Source organism: Balaenoptera ricei, chromosome 5 (genome assembly GCF_028023285.1).
Source record: "Balaenoptera ricei isolate mBalRic1 chromosome 5, mBalRic1.hap2, whole genome shotgun sequence".
In the NCBI taxonomy this organism is placed as follows: domain Eukaryota; kingdom Metazoa; phylum Chordata; class Mammalia; order Artiodactyla; family Balaenopteridae; genus Balaenoptera; species Balaenoptera ricei.
The window spans coordinates 75870873-75892948 of NC_082643.1; the positions used below are offsets into that span (position 1 = coordinate 75870873).

General features: G+C 39.7%; 1 protein-coding gene across 4 annotated transcripts in view; it reads left to right on the forward strand.

The window, feature by feature from the left end:
- The window catches only part of ATP8A1 (ATPase phospholipid transporting 8A1), a 239586-nt gene that overhangs the window by 151021 nt on the left and 66489 nt on the right, over positions 1-22076 (forward strand). For all 4 annotated transcript variants that reach the window (XM_059923073.1, XM_059923074.1, XM_059923072.1 and 1 more), the window contains one exon: positions 7992-8164. In XM_059923073.1, the coding sequence (XP_059779056.1) occupies positions 7992-8164 (173 nt within the window). The remainder of the gene's footprint in view (positions 1-7991; positions 8165-22076) is intronic.

Sequence of the window (22076 nt, forward strand, 5' to 3'; positions counted from 1 at the left end):
ACGAAGACCCAGTGCAGCCGAAAATAAATAAATAAATAAATTTATTTTTTTAAAAAAGAGTTGTATCAGGTTAGAGACAGAAACTAAGAGATAAAGAAAAACAGTCTAGGTTAACTTTATAAATATTTGTCCTCCTACCATCTGGCAAGAGCTACATGCCATATGAGAAGAGATAATGCCATCTTTTCTGTAATTGAGGGAAGACAGGTTTCCAGATAGTTTTTATGTAGAAGAAGTAGTAGCTAGTAGAGTTGAGTGTTAGCAGTGAAAAAGTAGATTGAAATAAAATTGCCATTAGGAGATTTCAAAAGGAAACTGAAAATCATCTCAGTAATATACCACTTGGATTGCACTGATGTTGTGAAGTGATTGACAGGTTGCAGAGCATTCATTCTTCATCGAGTGTTGACATCTCTCTTAGACCTGATGTCAGAGGAAGGAAAAGAATTAGTCTTTCCTGGAAATCACCTCTGAGCCAAGCACTGGTCAGGGCACCTGAGTTAGCACATCTTGTCACCACAATAACCCTACAAAAGAGATATTAACCCAATCTTATGAATGAGAAAAATTTGATTGAGAGAAATTAAGTAACCTGCCTGAAGAAAGACAGCCATTAAGTGGGAGAACAACGATTCAAACCAAGTCATTCTGATTCCATATTACTGCCTTCTAGAGTTAGTCAAGTGGAAAAATAAATAAGGACGAGGTAGGTTGGAATACATATGTACTCCTGGTGAAGAAGTTTATCGATAGGCCATGAAATGAACTTACCAGTGACACCTTTTCATATAATGTGGGATATAATCCTTTGTAGAACGTTGAACCTAGGGAACCACCTGATCCAGAAGTATTTTGGAGTTCTTGGTGTCTTTACTTAAGTTAGTGGTTGAAGCTATTCTTTATTTCTCATTTAGTTTCTTCATAAGGAATTTTTTTTCAAAATAAAACACCTAATATTTCCTTTCCAAGAGAGGTGAAAAATGCTTGATTAGCTTGTTTTCACCTTATATTCTACAACCACCTAAAGGTGAGGAAAGCCTTGAGTTCTGAGCCATGGGGTATGTTTCAGCTTCTGGAACTTAAGTCCTTTACAATGTGGCTTCATCGTTTTGCTTCAAATGTTATTGGTGCCCAGAAGCATCACGTGAACCCTCATGGCCATCCTTGGCTTTCTAACTTAAAAAGCCCCACTTTTTTATGGTTACATATTTGTTATATGTTGATGGCTGCCTTCTCTACACTGATTGGTAACTTGTGCACATCAGCTGACGAGTTCTGAAGAGTTATTTTACAGTGACCCAACCTCCAGCAAGTTGTCTTATTTCATCAGAGTCGCCGTCTTTGTTCCACAAGATGTTCTCCTGTAACGTTATGTTGCATTTTGTCCTTTTGGTGGAAAGTAAGAGAAAACAGAAACCCACGGTGCTGCTACTAAAATGAGAAGCACAGGCTTCATAAACTTGAGTCCATTCTGACAAGGGTGAAAGTTGTGTGTCTTCCAAAAGTGATTCAGCATTAGCCAAAATTCTATGCTTATTTCACTTAACTGGTGGTGAACTCATGATAAACTTATGATAAACATAAATTTATCATTTGACCTGCACACACTTAACAGATTCCCAGGAATAAATACAGGTGCTGAAGGCTTATCTGTGTTCTGACCCAAATACCAACATATAGTTTGAACTAAATAAGTATGTATATGTATACTTTTTTCCTTTAACTTTTGCTCTTTGGCTTAGCCTTGCTGATGACAAATACCAACATATAGTTTGAACTAAATAAGTATGTATATGTATACTTTTTTCCTTTAACTTTTGCTCTTTGGCTTAGCCTTGCTGATGACTCCTTCTGGGATAAGATGAGTGATCACACATTTTCTTCTGTCACTATAAGTAACTGTGGCCCTGGAGCAGGGTATGGGTGTTACGACACCCATACGACACCCACACCACGACATTTAGGTGTTACATTTTACACTATCTGTAATCTTCACATCATTTCTGCTGGTTAGACTGGAATAGACTAGTCTTCTAGTCAAAGGCAAGAGGCTTTTATTTACCTCTCCTTAGGGATATTTCCCCATTCTCTACTGGGGTGTTTCCTGGATATGTTCCTAAGTAAGACTATCTGTCCTGTAAACCCCTGAAAGGAATCAGGAAGAAAAACCAAAGGCCAGAGGCTGAAAAGGGCCATTTTTATGCAAGTGCTTTCTGCAACATTACATTTGGGGCCATCAAAATCATAGTTCTTAGGTGGCCTAACATGTTCTTTGCACATCTGGCCTCTGGGTTCTTTAGAGTTCCAAGCAGAGTTTTTGCCAAAATGCAAACGACATCTTGCACGCTATGATACTTTCCAAACAGTCAGGGCTTTCAATTTATTTCACTATAAAATTGTGTTCATTGTCTAGGGTGCCCTCTGTGATTTTTATCAAAGATTTCCTTGGCAAAGGTCATGTAAAAGTAATTTTAAAAGATTATCATAAAGCTGCCAGTCTTTGATTTCTTAAAAATTGTTGTTATTTTATTTTATTGGAGGGTATGTTGGGGGTCAGGGCAGGCCACCCTAAAATATGCCAGACTGGCATATTGAATATTTTGAATTAAAGTTACTTAAGAAACAGCCAATCCAAGAAGAACATTCCAACCCTCCTTTATCTTTAGAAAGCAAGAAATAAATCTCCCATTTGAAAAGTACCTGCCCTGCACCAGGAGGTAGATAGACATCCTTATCACTAGAGATAGGAAATTCCGGGCCAAGAAGGCTGTTTAAACAAAACTTCTTACTTCCTCACTGATTTACTACCCCAAGCTTAAATGTCTCTGTCTTGTCAATTCTTTACAAATTTGTTGTTTCTTTGTCTAAAAAGTATAAAAACTGCCTGCTTTGGTCACTTCTTAGGTCCCATTTCTATGAGACCTCCATGTGTACTGATTAAATTGGGGTTTTTTTCCCTCCTGTTAATCTGTCTTGTGCCAATTTAATTATTAGGCCAGCAAAAAAACTCAAGAAGCAGAGGGTGGGAAATTTCCCCCTCCCCGACAGGTACTGTATGAACATGTTATCTGTTTTGCCAGGTAATACCCTAAAGATTCAAATAGAACTTTATTAAGGCCCTTTGGTCCAAGTTATCTTTGTGAGGAATTGTGCTTGACCTAATTATCTGCCAAGCATCTTTCTTTCTTTTTTCTTTTCCAATCATGTTTCTTATAAACCAAATACATATTGTTTTCTTCTCATTAATCCACTATTATATAATCTACTTGATCACTAAGTAACTAGTCTAGGTGTTGATTCCATTATATTCATTAGACAATTTCCGTTATATGAGATAGAAGGAGATGTTAGATCATAACCACCACTTTGTTCTCCATTTCCTCTGCAATAAAATAAGCACACTAACATTTTATTTATTGCTCTAATTAAAAGTATCCAAGATTACACAGGAGTTTTACAGGCAGCAAAAAACGATCCTCAAAATGGTCACACAACAAAATCATTGTAACTTCCCACAAGGTATTCTCCAATCATTAATAATTTGGTTATTCTCTTATTACCAAGCTTGTATTGATTTTATTTCATCTCTTTATCAAGGGCCTCAGTCCTGCAGGGAAGTAGAGATATAAACAGATAAGCAATTATACATCACTCTACATTGTGTAAGTATAAACACATATTTGGAGAATCCAAAAGGTGGAGGTATTCATGTCACCTGGAGGATTCAGGAAAACTAGAGTCAGGGGGATGTTTCTTGGCTTATTTATTTGTTCATTGCTTTCCATATGTAGTCTTAAAGGAAAAAAAGAGTGACAGTGGGGGAGAATAAAGATGCAGGGGAGAAGAGGGAGGAACAGAGGTGAGAAAAGAAGGCAGGTCTTCCCCCCAGCTCAGGAATTAGGGAGGATTAGGGAAAGGGAAGTTTTGAGGTTAAGAGAGGAAAGTTGAGAGAATTATTTTTGGTACGAATGTTCTCAGTAAGCAGGTAGATGTTTGCTGCACTAACAGAAGCCAAATTTGGAGTCTGAAGAAGGGAAGAAAAGGTCTGGAGTAACCTCTGGGAACAGTGGAATCGGCTAGGCCTGGGTGAAAGTATAGATCAGCAGTAATGATCACCCATGTAAGAGAGGAGAGCTGGAGTAGAGCCTGTCCTCAGGGGGGGTGATTTTATTCCCTTCTTAGTCCCTGTGGTGTCAGGACTAAGAACAGAGAAGTGTTGGCTGTGGACTGAATTGTGACTTGGCAAAGCAGGAAAGCTTGGAGGAGCTCATAAGGGCCCCTGATGAGCGCTTGGCTAGGTGCAGCCCGTGGGCAGGGAGAGGAGAGCTGAATGCTCAACTGTCGTGTCCACATGGGATGCAGGCTGCGAGAGGTGCAGGCAAATCCCGCTTTCCCTGCGGCTCCTTCCCATACCTGGGTCCCCGCCTGGCGAGACGCCTGAATGCCTGTCTGTCTCCCCAAACTGCCTTTACTTCTGACTCTCCCTGATTATAGCAACAAATGCTCCTTTTCTTTCAGCCCACAAATAAGACTTTGTAGCATAAGGAGATACAGAGCTTTTATGTTGTTGTACTCTGTGGTCTTTTATCCTTTTTCTGAGTTAGCTTCTCATTTATATATTTACACTTTCACATGTCACTAAGTTTAAATGTTTAAACATTTCCCCCTTCAGTAGCCAAAAAGAAAACAAAGCAACAGCTAATGTAGTAATAAATTTATTTCTAGCTACAGGAGATAAGCTTCAATGCAATATGGCCATAAAGTATGGCTCCCAGGCTTAGGGAGAAGCAATAAACTTTCATAAATAAAAGAATTTTAAAATACTCCTGGCAGTATAAATAAGGGTGAAATATAACATGTAACTGGCAGCACACAGCCAACAACAGAGCTGCTTACAAAATAAAACTGTAAACTAAAATAAGAAAGTGTCTGCAGCTTTTCTGTTGTTACCTTGAGCCCTAGGTAGGCTGACTGGAGAATTCACTGTGTGAAGATTTTGATTCACCTTCTGAAATGTGATCTCTGTTACATCTCCTGACACCTTTTGATTTGCTGAAGATCTGTGATAATCAGCCAGGAAACCCAGGGGTGCTGACGCCACAAATAAGTTCTCAATACATTTTAAGGTGTTAGAGAACACCCTCAGAAGAAGGGAGAATGGGACGCACAGGACTATGTCAAACAGGCTGGTTCATGAGGGGGCTTTCACAGCTAGGGGTTTACTTGACTTTGAGTCTTGCTTTGCAGCTGATCTATAAAGAAATTTGAAGTCCTCCTGAGATACATCTCAGGTTTCATTTGGGTTTTCAGATCAGGAGTGACTTGGGCAAAACTTTAAAAAACAGAGTAGCGGATGGATGGATGGATGGATGGATGGATGGATGGATGGATGGATGGATAGGTAAGTAGATAGGTAGATAGGCAGGCAAGCAAATAAATACACAGGTACACACACATGCATTTTAGTGGACAATGCCTTGGTTTGAAAGACTGTTGAAGTAATAATCCCTATTATTCTCTAGAAAATTAAAGAGCACGAAGGAGAAGACTGACTGACTGTCTGTCTCTCTCTCTCTCAAATCAGAAGTGATAATAGAGGGGAAATGGAGTGCTTCCAGTGGGGTGAAATCAAAATTTATCAGTGCTCTCATTCCATAAATGTCTTTCCCGAGCATCTGTAATTACAGGCACTGTTTGTGGCTGGGAACCAGATTAAACATTGTCTCTCCCCTCAAGGAACTGAGGGTCTTGCTAGCATAGAGTGAATTACACATGATAGCATGGAGTGAGTCTGGGAGGGCTTGGGAGGACAGCTTGGTTTCAAAGATAGTGGAATATCTCAGGAGGAAAGGGTGGTCCAGAGAGAGGGAATAAAGGAGTCAAGATTGTGAAGAGAAAAGCAAACGAAAGTTAGCTGGACTTGGATTTTAGACTTTATCATGTAAGCAGTAGGAAGCTGTTGAAAAATTTTAGAGCAAGAAGAGACCTGATTTGTGTTTCAAGTTTGTTTTGTAAAGAGAGGGCTCTGTTGGTGGTAAAGACAAGATGAGAAACATGATGAGGGCTCTAGGGAAACAACAGGGGAAATGGTATGGGGATTCCACTTACGATTTGCTATGCCTGGTACTGTTGGTTTCGTTTTTGCTGGATAATGTAGAGAAAGACTAGCTAGTACAGAAATTTAATTCTGAGGTTGGTTTCACTACTTAGTAGCCATGTGTTTTGGGGCAAGGAAATTAAACTCTAAGTCTCATGCTTATCATCTGCGGAATGGGGACAATAGTTTGTGCCTCCTGCACAGGGTTGTAGTAAGTGTTAACTGAAGTATTGTATCTGTGTGTGTAGCCCTTAGAACCATGACTGGTGTGTGGTACGTGCTAAATATTGTTTTATTTTATTTTCATTTTTTATCCGTGCATTAATCTGCTTGTTCATTTCGTCTATGGGAATTTGCTTTTAAGACAATCCAGGGTAATCTGCTACGGATAGTCATTGATAAATTTTGCTTGCAGAATCTTGCTGACACTTTTTACCTCCTTTTCTTAAAATTCTCTTGGGCCAAAAATTTCCAGTAGGAAATAGGAGAGTGAGGCCTGTAAATTAAAACAGCTCTTTCCCCCCGATGTAAAGTGTGAACAGAAAATTTTGCAAAGAATGCTGCTATATGGTGGTCCTTCATGTCACTGTGTGTAACAAGGAACAGGGGAAGTTCTAAATGAAGTTCCAGTGTTCGGAGGGTTGGGCAGTCTTACTTTACGGTACAACACAGTTCTGTTATTTCGATAAACAGATCCTGAAATTCCAGAACATAGTGTGAACCACATTTGAAATATGAATGTAGAAACACCTTCAAAAATCCCCAATATAAAATTTTAATTACCTCTGTCTTTGCTTCCCTCTTTGTGAAGATAACTCAAATAACTGTACCACAGTCTTAAATTGGAACAATAATTATATCTCCTTTGAATATAACAAAAATTATTATGTATTATTTTTTACTATAGGTGTATTTTATTATATAAACATAGCTTTGTTAAATTTATTATATAAATAACTGCGGGCTCAGATACTAGCACTCAGAACAAAACTCTAATAGGAAGGTAATTGTTCCTTACATTTCCTTGTGCAGAGCCCGTGTTCTGTTTCATCATAATGTTAGGGCTCCGTTGAAATAAGAAGCTGTCCCTATCAGGTTCTAGGAAGAGTCTACAGGATCTAGGGAGAAAAATTAAGTATCTTGAAATTTTTTCCCTTTGAAGAGCTGGGAAAGCAATAGTTCTTAACAGAGGGAGACAAATACAGCCTCTCTATATAGCTGAGGTGAACAAAGGCTTCCTTGACACTAAAGGTTTTTATTGTGCCTGAAAGTGAACTCTTCATTGATGGAAGGGGTTCTTTTATTCAATCCATCAAGATTCCTAGGCCACATGTCACCGTCCCCAGCTGAAATACAGCATCATGAAATCACGATTGAAGTTATAGACACCAATTCATGAAGTGGCAAGAGATTACAGATACTACATTTCCTCCTCTTGAGAATTAAGTTTCAGTCGCATTGACAACTTCTGAAAGAATACCCATAAATTATTTAAATTATATTCCCCAACTTTTCCCCTTGATTCATAGCTAAGCAATTTTGACTGGTTCAATGTTGTTATGCTTCAACAAGATAATGTACTGAAAATATTTTAAAAAGATGGTGACCGTGTGGTTGGAATAATGAGCAAAGATGGCAGGGGAATGGGTGACGTGTAGTCGAGTCCCAACCCTGCTAGGAACCAGGGTATGGCTTTAAGGGAGTCACTCACTTTTTCTGATAATGTTTGTCCAGTCTTCTCTGAGGGGCTTTCATGAGAATCAGATGAGTGGAGGTATGTGAAAGCAATTTGAAACATAAAAAGCACTAAAAATACCTAAAAGTTAGTTGCTGAACAACCTTGGTAGAACAAACGGGAGTAAATGTTGAGGGCATCTTTCGTCTAATTTTACAGGGAACAAGGGAAACTCTCAGTCGTCACTGCACTACCCTTGGTGATGCTCTTCGGAAGGAAAATGACTTTGCTCTTATAATTGATGGGAAAACCCTCAAGTATGCCTTAACTTTTGGAGTACGGCAGTATTTTCTGGACTTAGCTTTGTCGTGCAAAGCTGTCATTTGCTGCAGGTAAGTTCTCCATGGTATTGTCAGATTTCAGTAATGAGCAACTGGATCCTAAGTTCTTGATTTTTAAAGTTCCTTGAAGTTATTTTATCCAGAATCCATAAATGTCAGGTTATTTATTTCTTAATTCATTCACTCAGGGTTCACAAACTGGGATAGCATTTATTAGCAGAGTTTTGGAAGTGAGTCCTGACAATCATGAATGATTATTGTTCATAATTTGAATTGGCAGGTTTCTTGCCATTCTGTGTTTATTTACCTGCATTTCCATCTAGGGTTGTTTCTCTAAAGGCTCTGTTTTCTACACTTAAATCTTTGATTCTGTTGCTTGGACTTATTTGGGGGAATGCATGATGGGAGACACTAACTGAATCGTTTTCCAAATAGCTGAGCATTTTTCTGAAGGCTCTTTATTGACCATGTAATCTTCTGCCCTCTAATTTATAATATTGCCTATATCCTAAATTAAAATCTGTTTTGAGGTATCAAGACCTACTCCATAGAATTGTATTTTTGTGAACTATTTAGCTCCAATCCTTCCTGAACTTCTTTTCAAAGAATCTTCCTCATGTCTTTGACTAAATTGTTTTAACAATGTCTTCCTAAAATTTAGAGTATATTTATGACTGTGCCCAGTCTCTTCCCCTCTGGTCACCATGAAATGCAAGGATTTTCCTCTTTGCCACCCACTTACTGAATCTTACCAGCTGGTCAGACTAGGCGTTGGGTAGCAGTTTCTCAAATTGCTTTCTCTTCATACGAGATGAAATACTAGCAGGGCTTCTGGAGAATTTCTCCGAATCTGTGCTTTTAACATTATCTTTAAAACTGTACTATTGGCCTTCATTTTTTCTTTTAAAATATATTTATGAATAAAAGAATCTTCTGCTTTTTAAAACTTTTTTTGGTCCAGGCTTTATTTACTTAAATATCCTGTATATGATATTGTCTCCAAACTTATAAGCCATGCCTTATAGGTATTTCCTAAATTTCAGTGGGGTTTTTTTGTGAAATATAGTTTAAACCATACTTAATAAATATCCTTGATAAGTGTCATTTCAGCCTATAAAATTATATTATACTCAGAGCATTAAGAGAGTTGCTTATTATTCCTAGGAATCTAATTATTTCATTTAATTTTTCTTCTCTATGGCATGTATTAATAAATACTATTACTATAAAGCTTTTAGGCGATACAGTGTACAGATGTTTAGTATTAGTAATAATCAGACTCTGCTTAACCATGAAGAAAAAATTGGAAATTATTTTCTTGACTGTCTTATTTAAAAAGCATGAGAAGAGGGAGGGGATATGGGGATATACGTACGCATATAGCTGATTCACTTTGTTATACAGCAGAAACTAACACAACATTGTAAAGCAATTATACTCCAACAAAGATGTTAAAAATAAATAAATAAAAATTAAAAGCATGAGGATACTCATGATTTTTTAATATCTGCTTCTCCAGTGACGTTTCTTGGTTCCTTTGTAAATCTCTTGACCAGGTCTTAGTAATGTTCAACTCTGATGCTCTCCCATCAGGATAATTTTGTGCCAGACTTGGTTGTTTAGTCACTTCCATTAACGGAGGCACAAGGATCAACAAAAGATTGCTCAAAAGCACATTAAGTGATATGGCTGTTGGCTCCTGTTCAGAAACAGAACGGACCACAGAGCTGTTTAGATAAAATGACCGGTTCCCTTGAGCCGGCATCCGTTCTGTGCCGACTGTGTGCTGGGGAGAGATGCTGCCCATACCAGGATGAACAGGACGTCCTGCCTGCTCGCCTTCGTATTTGTGTCTGCCTTGTGTTTTAAGCAGACTCACAGCTGGTTTGAAAGACGTGGGAGGCCGATTTCATCGCAGCTGAGCCTCATTCCTAGAGCATTGCTTAACACGGTACCTCCCACCATTCTTCAAAAAGTCGAACCACAAAATTAAACAATAGCAGAGGGAGAGAAAAACTAGAAAGCAGAGTCCAGGGAGAAAAAAATATGTTCTGTGCTTGCGAAATTCCCTCCTGAGATCCTCGTTCTGGATGCTCACGAGTCACATGGACCTCAGCGCCCCTCCAGGTCCCAGGCCCCTGGGAGGGACACACACTGCCGCGCACGTGCAGCTCTGCTCTGACACTGAGCTTATAAAGATGTGGGTGGCCCTTTCCTCCCTCCATCCTGTTTTATGCATGTTTGAGGACCATGCAGGTCCCTCTGCAGACACTGAGTTTTATTTAGAGTTTTAGGGGTTTTTTTAAAAAGTAAAAAACTTTCCTCTGCTTTTTTCCCCTAATTACCTTCATATTCTCTCTTTTCCCCTAAGGACTGTGGTTCATTCGTCTAAGCCCATAATTACATCAGTGCCACTGCCCGATTTATATCTGTGCACCTTCTTGGCCCGGTGCCGCTTGACATTTAAACTATTGGCACAGACCATCTTCTTGTCATTTAGCTTACTGACCTTGAAGCATAATTTCCATGATGATTCCTCACTGTGAGGAATAGGTGGGCAGTTCTGCATATCCTTCTTTACAGTTAAATGCACGCATTCTTACTCCTGGTTTCTCAGATGATTGTAATCTCCTAGCCTCAGGAAATTCTCTATTTTACTCCATTATGAGAAACCCTCCAGATAAATACTGAATATTATTTCAAAATACAGCAGGGCACTGTTTCTCAAATTAGTTTATGTTCATGCTGGCTTTCTAGGTTTTTCCCTCAAACGACTTTACAGTTTCTTTCTTGTCAGTCCACACGTGAAGATAATTCAGCATCTGCTCTTCCTCGGCAGTCTTACTCTTTGCTAGAGTGGAAGTAGGGGGAAAGCCTCCCTTAATGGATAATGAGGCTCTGGACATTAGCTCCATCTTCAGGATTACATCAGCCACTTTTCTTCCCTGACATTATCAGCATGAAGGGCAGGAGGCAGTTTTTAGTGTTTGCCTAATTGACAGAGTTATAAAGATGAGCGTTTTCCCTGAAGAGTCTACAGTTGAATTGAAAGAAACAGTTGTTCTCTGTCAGTTGTCATGACATCTCTTACTCACCATCATTTTCTAAAGGGAATACTCAGAGACAGAAATAATCCCCTGGCCCCCAAATTATTCAGGGCTTTGGAGTGCTGGTTTTGGTTTACAGAGTGAAGGTTGCATGTTATACATCAAATAATTTTTTCAGTTATGTAAAATCCAAGAAGTAAAATAAAATCTGTTTTTATCAGTCTACCAAGTACTGTATTTTCATAGGTACTGTGCAGTTTTTGTTTTTACCGCTGTGCGAATTTACCTATATAACCTGAGTAGTTTAATAGTAAACATGCATGTTATGTTATAGGAGTTTCTGGTAAGTTTTCCTAGTCCCTTCTTCAGGTACACTGATTTTTACCATTTGGTGTGATCACAGATACTTTTTTTTTTTTTAATTTTTATTTATTTATTTATTTATTTATGGCTGTGTTGGGTCTCCGTTTCTGTGCGAGGGCTTTCTCTAGCCGCGGCGAGCGGGAGCCACTCCTCATCGCGGTGCGCGGGCCTCTCACTGTCGCGGCCTCTCTTGTTGCGGAGCACAGGCTCCAGACGCGCAGGTTCAGTAGTTGCGGCTCACGGGCCTAGCCGCTCCTCGGCATGTGGGATTTTCCCAGACCAGGGCTCGAACCCCTGTCCCCTGCACCGGCAGGCAGACTCCCAACCACTGCACCACCAGGGAAGCCCCACAGATACTTTTGAAGAACAAATGAAAGCTATGGATTTCATACAGACATGTAAAATTGAATGTACCGCTTAAGGGATTTCACAGACTCCCTGGAACTCCTTGGACAGGCAGAGGGGGAAAAGGGTTGCTCCAGGACTCATGGAGATTTGTGTACACAGCTAAGATCAAGAGCTATTCTACAAACTAACTGTACCAGATAAATACTTTCTCGTCTCAGCTGCCAATATTTTATGCCCTAAGGTCTTACAGATTGTATAATTGATAGAAGGGCACCTAAGCTGGGGATTTATGAAATGCTTGTTCTAGCTTCACTGCTCTGGCACTTTGAATACCTAATGGAATCACTCTGGCCTTGGTTTTGTGACCTGTAAAATGAAGAGCTTAGCATATAGCAGTGATTCAAATACTCCAGGGAGAATGGATGTCTACAGCAGTTAAGATTGGAGCTTCTCTGGCATAGAAAGGTGGGAAACCTGTGCACACAGGCACCCTTCCTGGGTTAGCTTCTTCCAGCTTGAGAGCTACTAGGCCAGGGAACCTCTCCTAGCCCTTTCAGTTTTTGGATGAACCCTACTTCTTTTGGTCACTCTGTGCTAGGATCTGCTTAATTCAGGGAAGCATCTGTTCTACCTCTTTTAATATTCCCTCCAGAAGAGAGTGGGAACGTTGCAGTGGAGCATCTCTGTGTGTTAAATAGCATGTGGTTTCAGAGATCCTCGTCAGTTCACATAAGCCAGCCTTTCAAAGAATCTTACATTTTTTCTGTAGTTGTCAGTTTAGCTTAAACATATTTTGAAACTTATGTTCTGTGACAGTTGGTTGAAAATTGGCCTAGAGCCTCCAAGCTTTTAGACTGTCTAGTAATCACCGTTCTCCTACATAATTTATGTACTCATGTCTTCTGAAAAGCAGAAGTGAAATTGAAGTAAGCATTTTTCCCTACTTGCAACATCTCTAATCAAAGTTTAACCCCCTTTTAGGCCCTTTTCCCCATAGTGCATAAGAAAACACTTGACTTCAGTGAGTGTCCTCACTCGGGAGTGGCATTCCAGGCAAAACCTTTCACCTGAGTCCGATCGAGGGGCCCTCCAAGAAGGCGTCTAAAGGGACACCTTGAATACTTTCTGTCATAGCCTGAGAATGTTAAGTAAAGGGTCAAGACAGATCCGCTTCTTGAATCTTTTGGGATTGTCTTAAACTTTAAGGATTTGTCTAAATAAATGTTCTACTTCAAGGGTAGTCATAAAGCACAAATGAAGCTAATAAATGCTCAACAGACATTCCTTTAAAGAAAGAAGTTTGTGAACATGTTGGATGCCAAGCAGATGTTTGGCTTTGAGAAGAGTTACAAACGCTTAATGAATGTCAACCATATATTTGCTTCCAAGAGAATATGAATAAATGTTGGCAATGTTGAGAGAATATTTCTTTCATACATGTATGGCTAAAAGAGGACACACTGAATAAATTTTATAACTTCATAAAATGCCCATATTTTGTGTTAATGTAATAATAAGTTGCTCGGCCCTGTTCGTCTCATTTGCTTTTCTACCTCTACTGAGTAATGTTAAAGGAAATACATGGCCATATTAGAGCCTGGTAGCCAATTATGATGATGTACATCATCAGGGAAGTCCATATTGGACAGTAAAATATCTAAAAACTTATGAGAAATCTAAATGCTATAGAATCCCACTGTAATTCGTTATATAGTTTTAGATGTGACTCAATTTACATAAACCACCATCACTAACACACATACACAAACACACAATAATTAGAACCACAGATTGTATAATTCTGATAAAACAGAGTTAGACTGTACTGGAAAGTACATCAAGCATAAGTGTAAAGCTCAGTGAATTTTTACAAACTGAACACACTCCCGTGTCAATCACCCAAACATGACCAGCATCCCAGATGCCCCATCATGCTTCCTGTATTTTATTATCTTCCCAAGGATAACTGCTAACTTGATTTCCATCACCATCTTTCTTAAGTTATATCTTGTTCATTTCAGTCTTTTTCTGTTTTGTATCTTGCTCATTTGGAGTACACATATGTGTCTTCCATAGCTACATTCCAATTCTTTATGATTCTTTTCTGTTCAGCAGTTTTAAGTACAGAGCTCTGCAGCCTCACACTAAAGGCCTCCCTAAAGCTTCACATCAATCATTAAATCGGTACTACTCTAATATGTTCTTCAGTCAAATACAGATCCACCTAAGAGATAATTTACACTTCTCCTTCAGTTCTACAGTGATAGAGTGAAAGGACTTCATTTTCCAATTTGCTAAGGACATGGTATATAGAATCTACAGCATTATCTGATCTGTCAAACTAGTGATCGCACCATGTGGGAAAGGGAAGCAGAGTTAGTTTGGTGTAACTGGTTCTCCTTGAACCCTTTATGGTTTCTAGTGATTACCTTCTTGTTAATAAACCTATCTGAGCGATCCCCACTTAGGGCAAATTAAAGGTTTAGTGTCTTGATCCAGACTAGAGTTCCAGGAGTTGAGATCATGTAGAATAGTAAGTCATGGCTGTCTAGAAGCTGTGCGACATGGAGTGAAGAGAAAAGAGAGACAGCATCCTAGCAGAAAGATGATCCTCGGAAAACAAAAGGCATATTGCCAAGAGAGCAGTGAGAGAAACAACAAATGCATGTAATATGATGGGCTTTATTTTTTTTTTAACGTAACTTTTTTTAACATCTTTATTAGAGTATAATTGCTTTACAGTGGTGTGTCAGTTTCTGCTTTATAACAGAGTGAATCAGTTATACATATGTCCCCATATCTCTTCCCTCTTGCATCTCCCTCCCTCCCACCCTCCCTATCCCACCCCTCTAGGTGGTCACAAAGCACCAAGCTGATCTCCCTGTGCTATGCGGCTGCTTCCCACTAGCTATCTATTTTACGTTTGGTAGTGTATATATGTCCATGCCACTCTCTCACTTTGTCCCAGCTTACCCTTCCCCCTTCCCGTATCCTCAAGTCCATTCTCTAGTAGGTCTGCATCTTTATTCCCGTCTTGCCCCTAGGTTCTTCTGACCGTTTTCTGTTTTTTTTTAGATTCCATATATATGTGTTAGCATATGGTATTTCTTTTTCTCTTTCTGACTTACTTCACTGTATGACAGTCTCTAGGTCCATCCACCTCACTACAAATAACTGAGTTTCGTTCCTTTTTATGACTGAGTAATATTCCATTGTATATATGTGCCACATCATCTTTATCCATTCATCTGTCGATGGACACTTAGGTTGTTTCCATGTCCTGGCTATTGTAAATAGAGCTGCAATGAACATTTTGGTACATGACTCTTTTTGAATTATGGTTTTCTCAGGGTATATGCCCAGTAGTGGGATTGCTGGCTCATATGGTAGTTCTATTTTTAGTTTTTTAAGGAACCTCCGTTCTGTTCTCCATAGTGGCTGTATCAATTTACATTCCCACCAACAGTGCAAGAGAGTTCCCTTTTCTCCACACCCTCTCCAGCATTTATTGTTTGTAGATTTTTTGATGATGGCCATTCTGACCGGTGTGAGATGGTATCTCATTGTAGTTTTGATTTGCATTTCTCTAATGATTAATGATGTTGAGCATTCTTTCATGTGTTTGTTGGCAATCTGTATATCTTCTTTGGAGAAATGTCTGTTTAGGTCTTCTGCCCATTTTTGGATTGGGTTGTTTGTTTTTTTGATATTGAGCTGCATGAGTTGCTTGTATGTTTTGGAGATTAATCCTTTGTCAGTTGCTTTGTTTGCAAATATTTTCTCCCATTCTGAGGGTTGTCTTTTCATCTTGTTTAGGGTTTCCTTTGCTGTGCAAAAGCTTTTAAGTTTCATTAGGTCCCATTTGTTTATTTTTGTTTTATTTCCATTTGTCTAGGAGGTGGGTCAAAAAGGATATTGCTGTGATTTATGTCATAGAGTGTTCTGCCTATGTTTTCCTCTAAGAGTTTGATGGTGTCCAGCCTTACATTTAGGTCTTTAATCCATTTTGAGTTTATTTTTGTGTAAGGTGTTAGGGAGTGTTCTAATTTCATTCTTTTACATGTAGCTGTCCAGTTTTCCCAGCACCACTTATTGAAGAGGCTATGTTTTCTCCACTGTATATTCTTGCCTCCTTTATCAAAGATAAGGTGACCATATGTGCGTGGGTTTATCTCTGGGCTTTCTATCCTGTTCCATTGATCTATATTCCTGTTTTTGTGCCAGTACCATACTGTCTTGATTACTGCAGCTCTGTAGTATAGTCTGAAGTCAGGGAGCCTGATTCCTCCATCTCCATTTTTCTTTCTCAAGATTGCTTTGGCTATTCGGGGTCTTTTGTGTTTCCATACAAATTGTGAAATTTTTTGTTCTAGTTCTGTGAAAAATGCCAGTGGGAGTTTGATAGGGATTGCATTGAATCTGTAGATTGCTTTGAGTAGTAGAGTCATTTTCACAATGTTGACTCTTGCAATCCAAGAACATGGTATATCTCTCCATCTATTTGTATCATCTTTAATTTCTTTCATCAGTGTCTTATAATTTTCTGCATACAGGACTTTTGTCTCCTTAGGTAGGTTTATTCCTAGATATTTTATTCTTTTTGTTGCAATGGTAAATGGGAGTGTTTTCTTAATTTCACTTTCAAATTTTTCATCATTAGTGTATAGGAATGCAAGAGATTTCTGTGCATTAATTTTGTATCCTGCTACTTTACCAAATTCATTGATTAGCTCTAGTAGTTTTCTGGTAGCATCTTTAGGATTCTCTATGTATAGTATCATGTCATCTGCAAACAGTGACAGCTTTACTTCTTCTTTTCCAATTTGGATTCCTTTTATTTCTTTTTCTTCTCTGATTGCTGTGGCTAAAACTTCCAAAACTATGTTGAATAATAGTGGTGAGAGCAACCTTGTCTTGTTCCTGATCTTAGTGGAAAAGGTTTCAGTTTTTCACCATTCAGGCGATGTTGTCTGTGGGTTTGTCATATATGGCCTTTATTATGTTGAGGAAAGTTCCCTCTATGCCTACTTTCTGCAGGGTTTTTATCATAAATGGGTGTTGAATTTTGTCGAAAGCTTTCTCTGCATCTATTGAGATGATCATATGGTTTTTCTCCTTCAGTTTGTAAATATGGTTTATCACATTGATGTGATTTGTGTATATTGAAGAATCCTTGCATTCCTGGGATAAACCCCACTTGATCATGGTGTATGATCCTTTTAATGTGCTGTTGGATTCTGTTTGCCAGTATTTTGTTGAGGATTTTTGCATCTATGTTCATCAGTGATATTGGCCTGTAGTTTTCTTTGTTTGTGACATCTTTGTCTGGTTTTGGTATCAGAGTGATGGTAGCCTCATAGAATGAGTTTGGGAGTGTTCCTCCCTCTACTATATTTTGGAAGAGTTTGAAAAGGATAAGTGTTAGCTCTTCTCTAAATGTTTGATAGAATTCGCCTGTGAAGCCATCTGGTCCTGGGCTTTTGTTTGTTGGAAGATTTTTAATCACAGTTTCAATTTCATTGCTTGTGATTAATCTGTTCATATTTTCTATTTCTTCCTGGTTCAGTCTCGGAAGGTTGTGCATTTCTAAGAATTTGTCCATTTCTTCCAGGTTGTCCATTTAATTGGCATATAGTTGCTTGTAGTAATCTCTCATGATCCTGTGTATTTCTGCAGTGTCAGTTGTTACTTCTCCTTTTTCATTTCTAATTCTATTGATTTGAGTCTTCTCCCTTTTTTTCTTGATAAGTCTGGCTAATGTTTTATCAATTTTCTTTATCTTCTCAGAACCAGCTTTTAGTTTTATTGATCTTTGCTATCGTTTCCTTCATTTCTTTTTCATTTATTTCTGATCTGATCTCTATGATTTCTTTCCTTCTGCTAACTTTGGGGTGTTTTTGTTCTTCTTTCTCTAATTGCTTTAGGTGTCAGGTTAGGTTGTTTGAGATGTTTCTTGTTTCTTGAGGTAGACTTGTATAGCTATGAACTTCCCTCTTAGAACTGCTTTTGCTGCATACCATAGGTTTTGGGTTGTTGTGTTTTCATTGTCATTTGTTTCTAGGTGTTTTTTGATTTCCTCTTTGATTTCTTCAGAGATCTCTTGGTTATTAAGTAGTGTGTTGTTTAACCTCCATGTGTTTGTATTTCTTACAGATTTTTTCCTATAATTGATATCTAGTCTCATAGCGTTGTGGTCGGAAAAGATACTGGATACGATTTCAATTTTCTTAAATTTACCAAGGCTTGATTTGTGACCCAAGATACGATCTATCCTGGAGAATGTTCCATGAGCACTTGAGAAGAAAGTGTATTCTGTTTTTGGATGGAATGTCCTATAAATATCAATTAAGTCCATCTTGTTTAATGTATCATTTAAAGCTTGTGTTTCCTTATTTATTTTCATTTTGCATGATCTGTCCATTGGTGAAAGTGGGGTGTTAAATCCCCTACTATGATTGTGTTACTGTCTATTTCCCCTTTTATGGCTGTTAGCATTTGCCTTATGTATTGAGGTGCTCCTATGTTGGGTGCATAAATATTTACAGTTGTTATATCTTCTTCTTGGATTGATCCCTTGATCATTATGTAGTGTCCTTCTTTGTCTCTTGTAATAGTCCTTGTTTTAAAGTCTATTTTGTCTGTTATGAGAATTGTTACTCCAGCTTTCTTTTGATTTCCATTTGCATGGAATATCTTTTTCCATCCCCTCACTTTCAGTTTGTATGTGTCCCTAAGTCTGGAGTGGGTCTCTTGTAGACAGCATATATACGGGTCTTGTTTTTGTATCCATTCAGCCAGTCTGTGTCTTTTGGTTGGAGCATTTAATCCATTTACTTTTAAGGTAATTATCAATATGTTGTTCCTATTACCATTTTCTTAACTGTTTTGGGTTTATTATTGTAGGTCTTTTCATTCTCTTGTGTTTCCTGCCTAGAGAAGTTCCTTTAGCATTTGTTGTAGAGCTGGCTTGGTGGTGCTGAATTCTCTTAGCTTTTGTTTGTCTGTAAAGCTTTTAATTTCTCCATCAAATCTGAATGAGATCCTTGCTGGGTAGAGTAATCTTGGGTGTAAGTTTTTCTCTTTCATCACTTTAAATATGTCCTGCCACTCCCTTCTGGCTTGCAGAGTTTCTGCTGAAAGATCAGCTGTTAACCTTATGGGGATTCCCTTATGTGTTACTTGTTGTTTTTCCCTTGCTGCTTTTAATATTTGTTCTTTGTATTTAATTTTTGATAGTTTGATTAATATGTGTCTTGGCATGTTTCTCCTTCTGTTTATCCTGTATGGGACTCTCTGTGCTTCCTGGATTTGATTAACTATTTCCTTTCCCATATTAGGGAAGTTTTGAACTATAATCTCTTCAAATATTTTCTCAGTCCCTTTCTCTTTGTCTTCTTCTGGGACGCCTATAATTCGAATGTTGGTGCGTTTAATGTTGTCCCAGAGGTCTCTGAGATTGTCCTCAATTCTTTTCATTCTTTTTTCTTTATTCTGCTCTGCAGTAGTTATTTCCACTATTTTATCTTCCAGGTCACTTATCCGTTCTTCTGCCTCAGTTATTCTGCTATTGATCCCTTCTAGAGAATTTTTAATTTCATTTATTGTGTTGTTCATTATTTATTGTTTGCTCTTTAGTTCTTCTAGGTCCTTGTTAAACGTTTCTTTTATTTTCTCCATTCTATTTCCAAGATTTTGGATCATTTTTACTATCGTTATTCTGAATTCTTTTTCAGGTAGACTACCTATTTCCTCTTCATTTGTTAGGGCTGGTGGGTTTTTGCCTTGCTCCTTCATCTGCTGTGTGTTTCTCTGTCTTCTCATTTTGCTTAACTTACTGTGTTTGGGATCCCCTTTTCACAGGCTGCAGGTTCATAGTTTCCATTGTTTTTGGTGTCTGTCCCCAGTGGCTAAGGTTGGTTCAGTGGTTTGTGTAGGCTTCCTGGTGGAGGGGACTAGTGCCTTTGTTCTGGTGGATGAGGCTGGATCTTGTCTCTCTGGTGGACAGGTCCATGTCTGGTGGTGTGTTTTGGGGTGTCTGTGGCCTTATTATGATTTTAGGCAGCCTCTGTGCTAATGGATGGGGTTGTGTTCTTGTCTTGCTAGCTGTTTGGCATAGGGTGTCCTGCCCTGTAGCTTGCTGGTCATTGAGTGGAGCTGGGTCTTGGCGTTGAGATGGAGATCTCTGGGAGATTTTCACCATTTGATATTACGTGGAGCTGGGAGGTCTCTTGTAGACCAGTGTCCTGAACTTCGCTCTCCCACCTCAGTGGCACAGCTGTGATGCCTGTCTGGAGCACCAAGAGCCTGTCCTCCACATGGCTTAGAATAAAAGGGAGAAAAAAAGAAAGAAAGAAAGAAGAAGATAAAATAAAATAAAGTAAAATAAAATAAAGTTATTAAAATAAAAAAATAAGTATTAAGAAAAAAAAATTTTTTAAGTAATAAAAGAAAAAAAAAAACAGACAGACAGAACCCTAGGACAAATGGTAAAAAGCAAAGCTATACAGACAAAATCGCACACAGAAGAATCATACACATACATACTCACAAAAAGCAAAAAAGGGAAAAATATATATATATTGTTTCTCCCTAAGTCCACCACCTCAATTTGGGATGATTCATTGTCTATTCAAGTATTCCACAGATGCAGGGTACATCAAGTTGATTGTGGAGATTTAATCCGCTGCTCCTGAGGCTGCTGGGAGAAATTTCCCTTTCTCTTCTTTGTTCGCACAGCTCCCGGGGTTCAGCTTTGGATTTGGACCCGCCTCTGCGTGTAGGTCGCCTGAGGGCGTCTGTTCCCCGCCCAGACAGGTGGGGGTTAAAGGAGCAACTGATTAGGGGGCTCTGGCTCACTCAGGCTGGGGGGAGGGAGGGGTACGGATGCGGGGCGAGCCTGCAGCGGCAGAGGCCAGCGTGACGTTGCACCAGCCTGAGGTCTGCCATGCATTCTCCCAGGGAAGTTGTCCCTGGATCACGGTGCCCTGGCAGTGGCGGGCTGCACCGGCTCCCAGGAGGGGCGGTGTGGATAGTCACCTGTGCTCGCACACAGGCTTCTTGGTGGCAGCGGCAGCAGCCTTAGCGTTTCATGCCCGTCTCTGGGGTCCACGCTGATAGCCGTGGCTCATGCCTGTCTCTGGAGCTCGTTTAGGCGGCGCTCTGAATCCCCTCTCCTTGTGCACCAGGAAACAAAGAGGCAAGAAAAAGTCTCTTGCCTGTTCGGCAGCTCCAGACCTTTTCCCGGACTCCCTCCCGGCTAGCCGTGGCACACTAGCCCCCTTCAGGCTGTGTTCACGCCACCAACCCCAGTCCTCTCCCTGCGATCCGACCAAAGCCCGAGCCTCAGCTCCCAGCCCCCGCCTGCCCCGGCGGGTGAACAGACAAGCCTCTCGGGCTGGTGAGTGCTGGTCGGCACCGCTCCTCTGTGCAGGAATCTCTCCGCTTTGCCCTCCGCACCCCGTGTCTGCACTCTCCTCCGTGGCTTCGAATCTTCCCCCCTCCACCACCCCCCATCTCCACCAGTGAAGGGGCTTCCTAGTGTGTGGAAACCTTTCCTCCTTCACCGCTCCCTCCCACTGCTGCAGGTCCCGTCCCTATTCTTTGTCTATGTTTTTTCTTTTTTCTTTTGCCCTACCCAGGTACGTGGGGAGTTTCTTGCCTTTGGGAGGTCTGAGGTCTTCTGCCAGCATTCCGTAGGTGTTCTGTAGGAGTTGTTCCACATGTAGATGCATTTCTGATGTATTTGTGGGGAGGAAGGTGATCTCCGCGTCTTACTCTTCCGCCATCTTGAAGCTCCTCCTGGTGGGCTTTATATTGAGGCACGAAAGAAGAGATGATTCCAGGTAGCATTTTCCAAGAGGGAACATTAAAATGGAGCACGGGTGGGCAAACTTTTTCTGTAAAGAGCCAGATAGTATTTCAGGCTTTGCAGGCCATACAGTCTCTGTCACAACTAGTTAACTCTGACAGTGTAGTTTGAAAGCAGCTCTAGACAATATGTAAGTGAATGGGTGTGGCTATGATCTCATAAGACTTTATGTAAAAATAGGATGCTGCCTGGATTTGACCCTGGGGCCATAGTTAGCCAACCCATTATGGAGTGTCGATTCCTCATGAATGAACAGTAAAGGGAGTTGATTTTGACACATCTTTTCCGTAATATTGATGGAGATCACCCCAGACTCCCTAGTCTGTAATTTATAGGC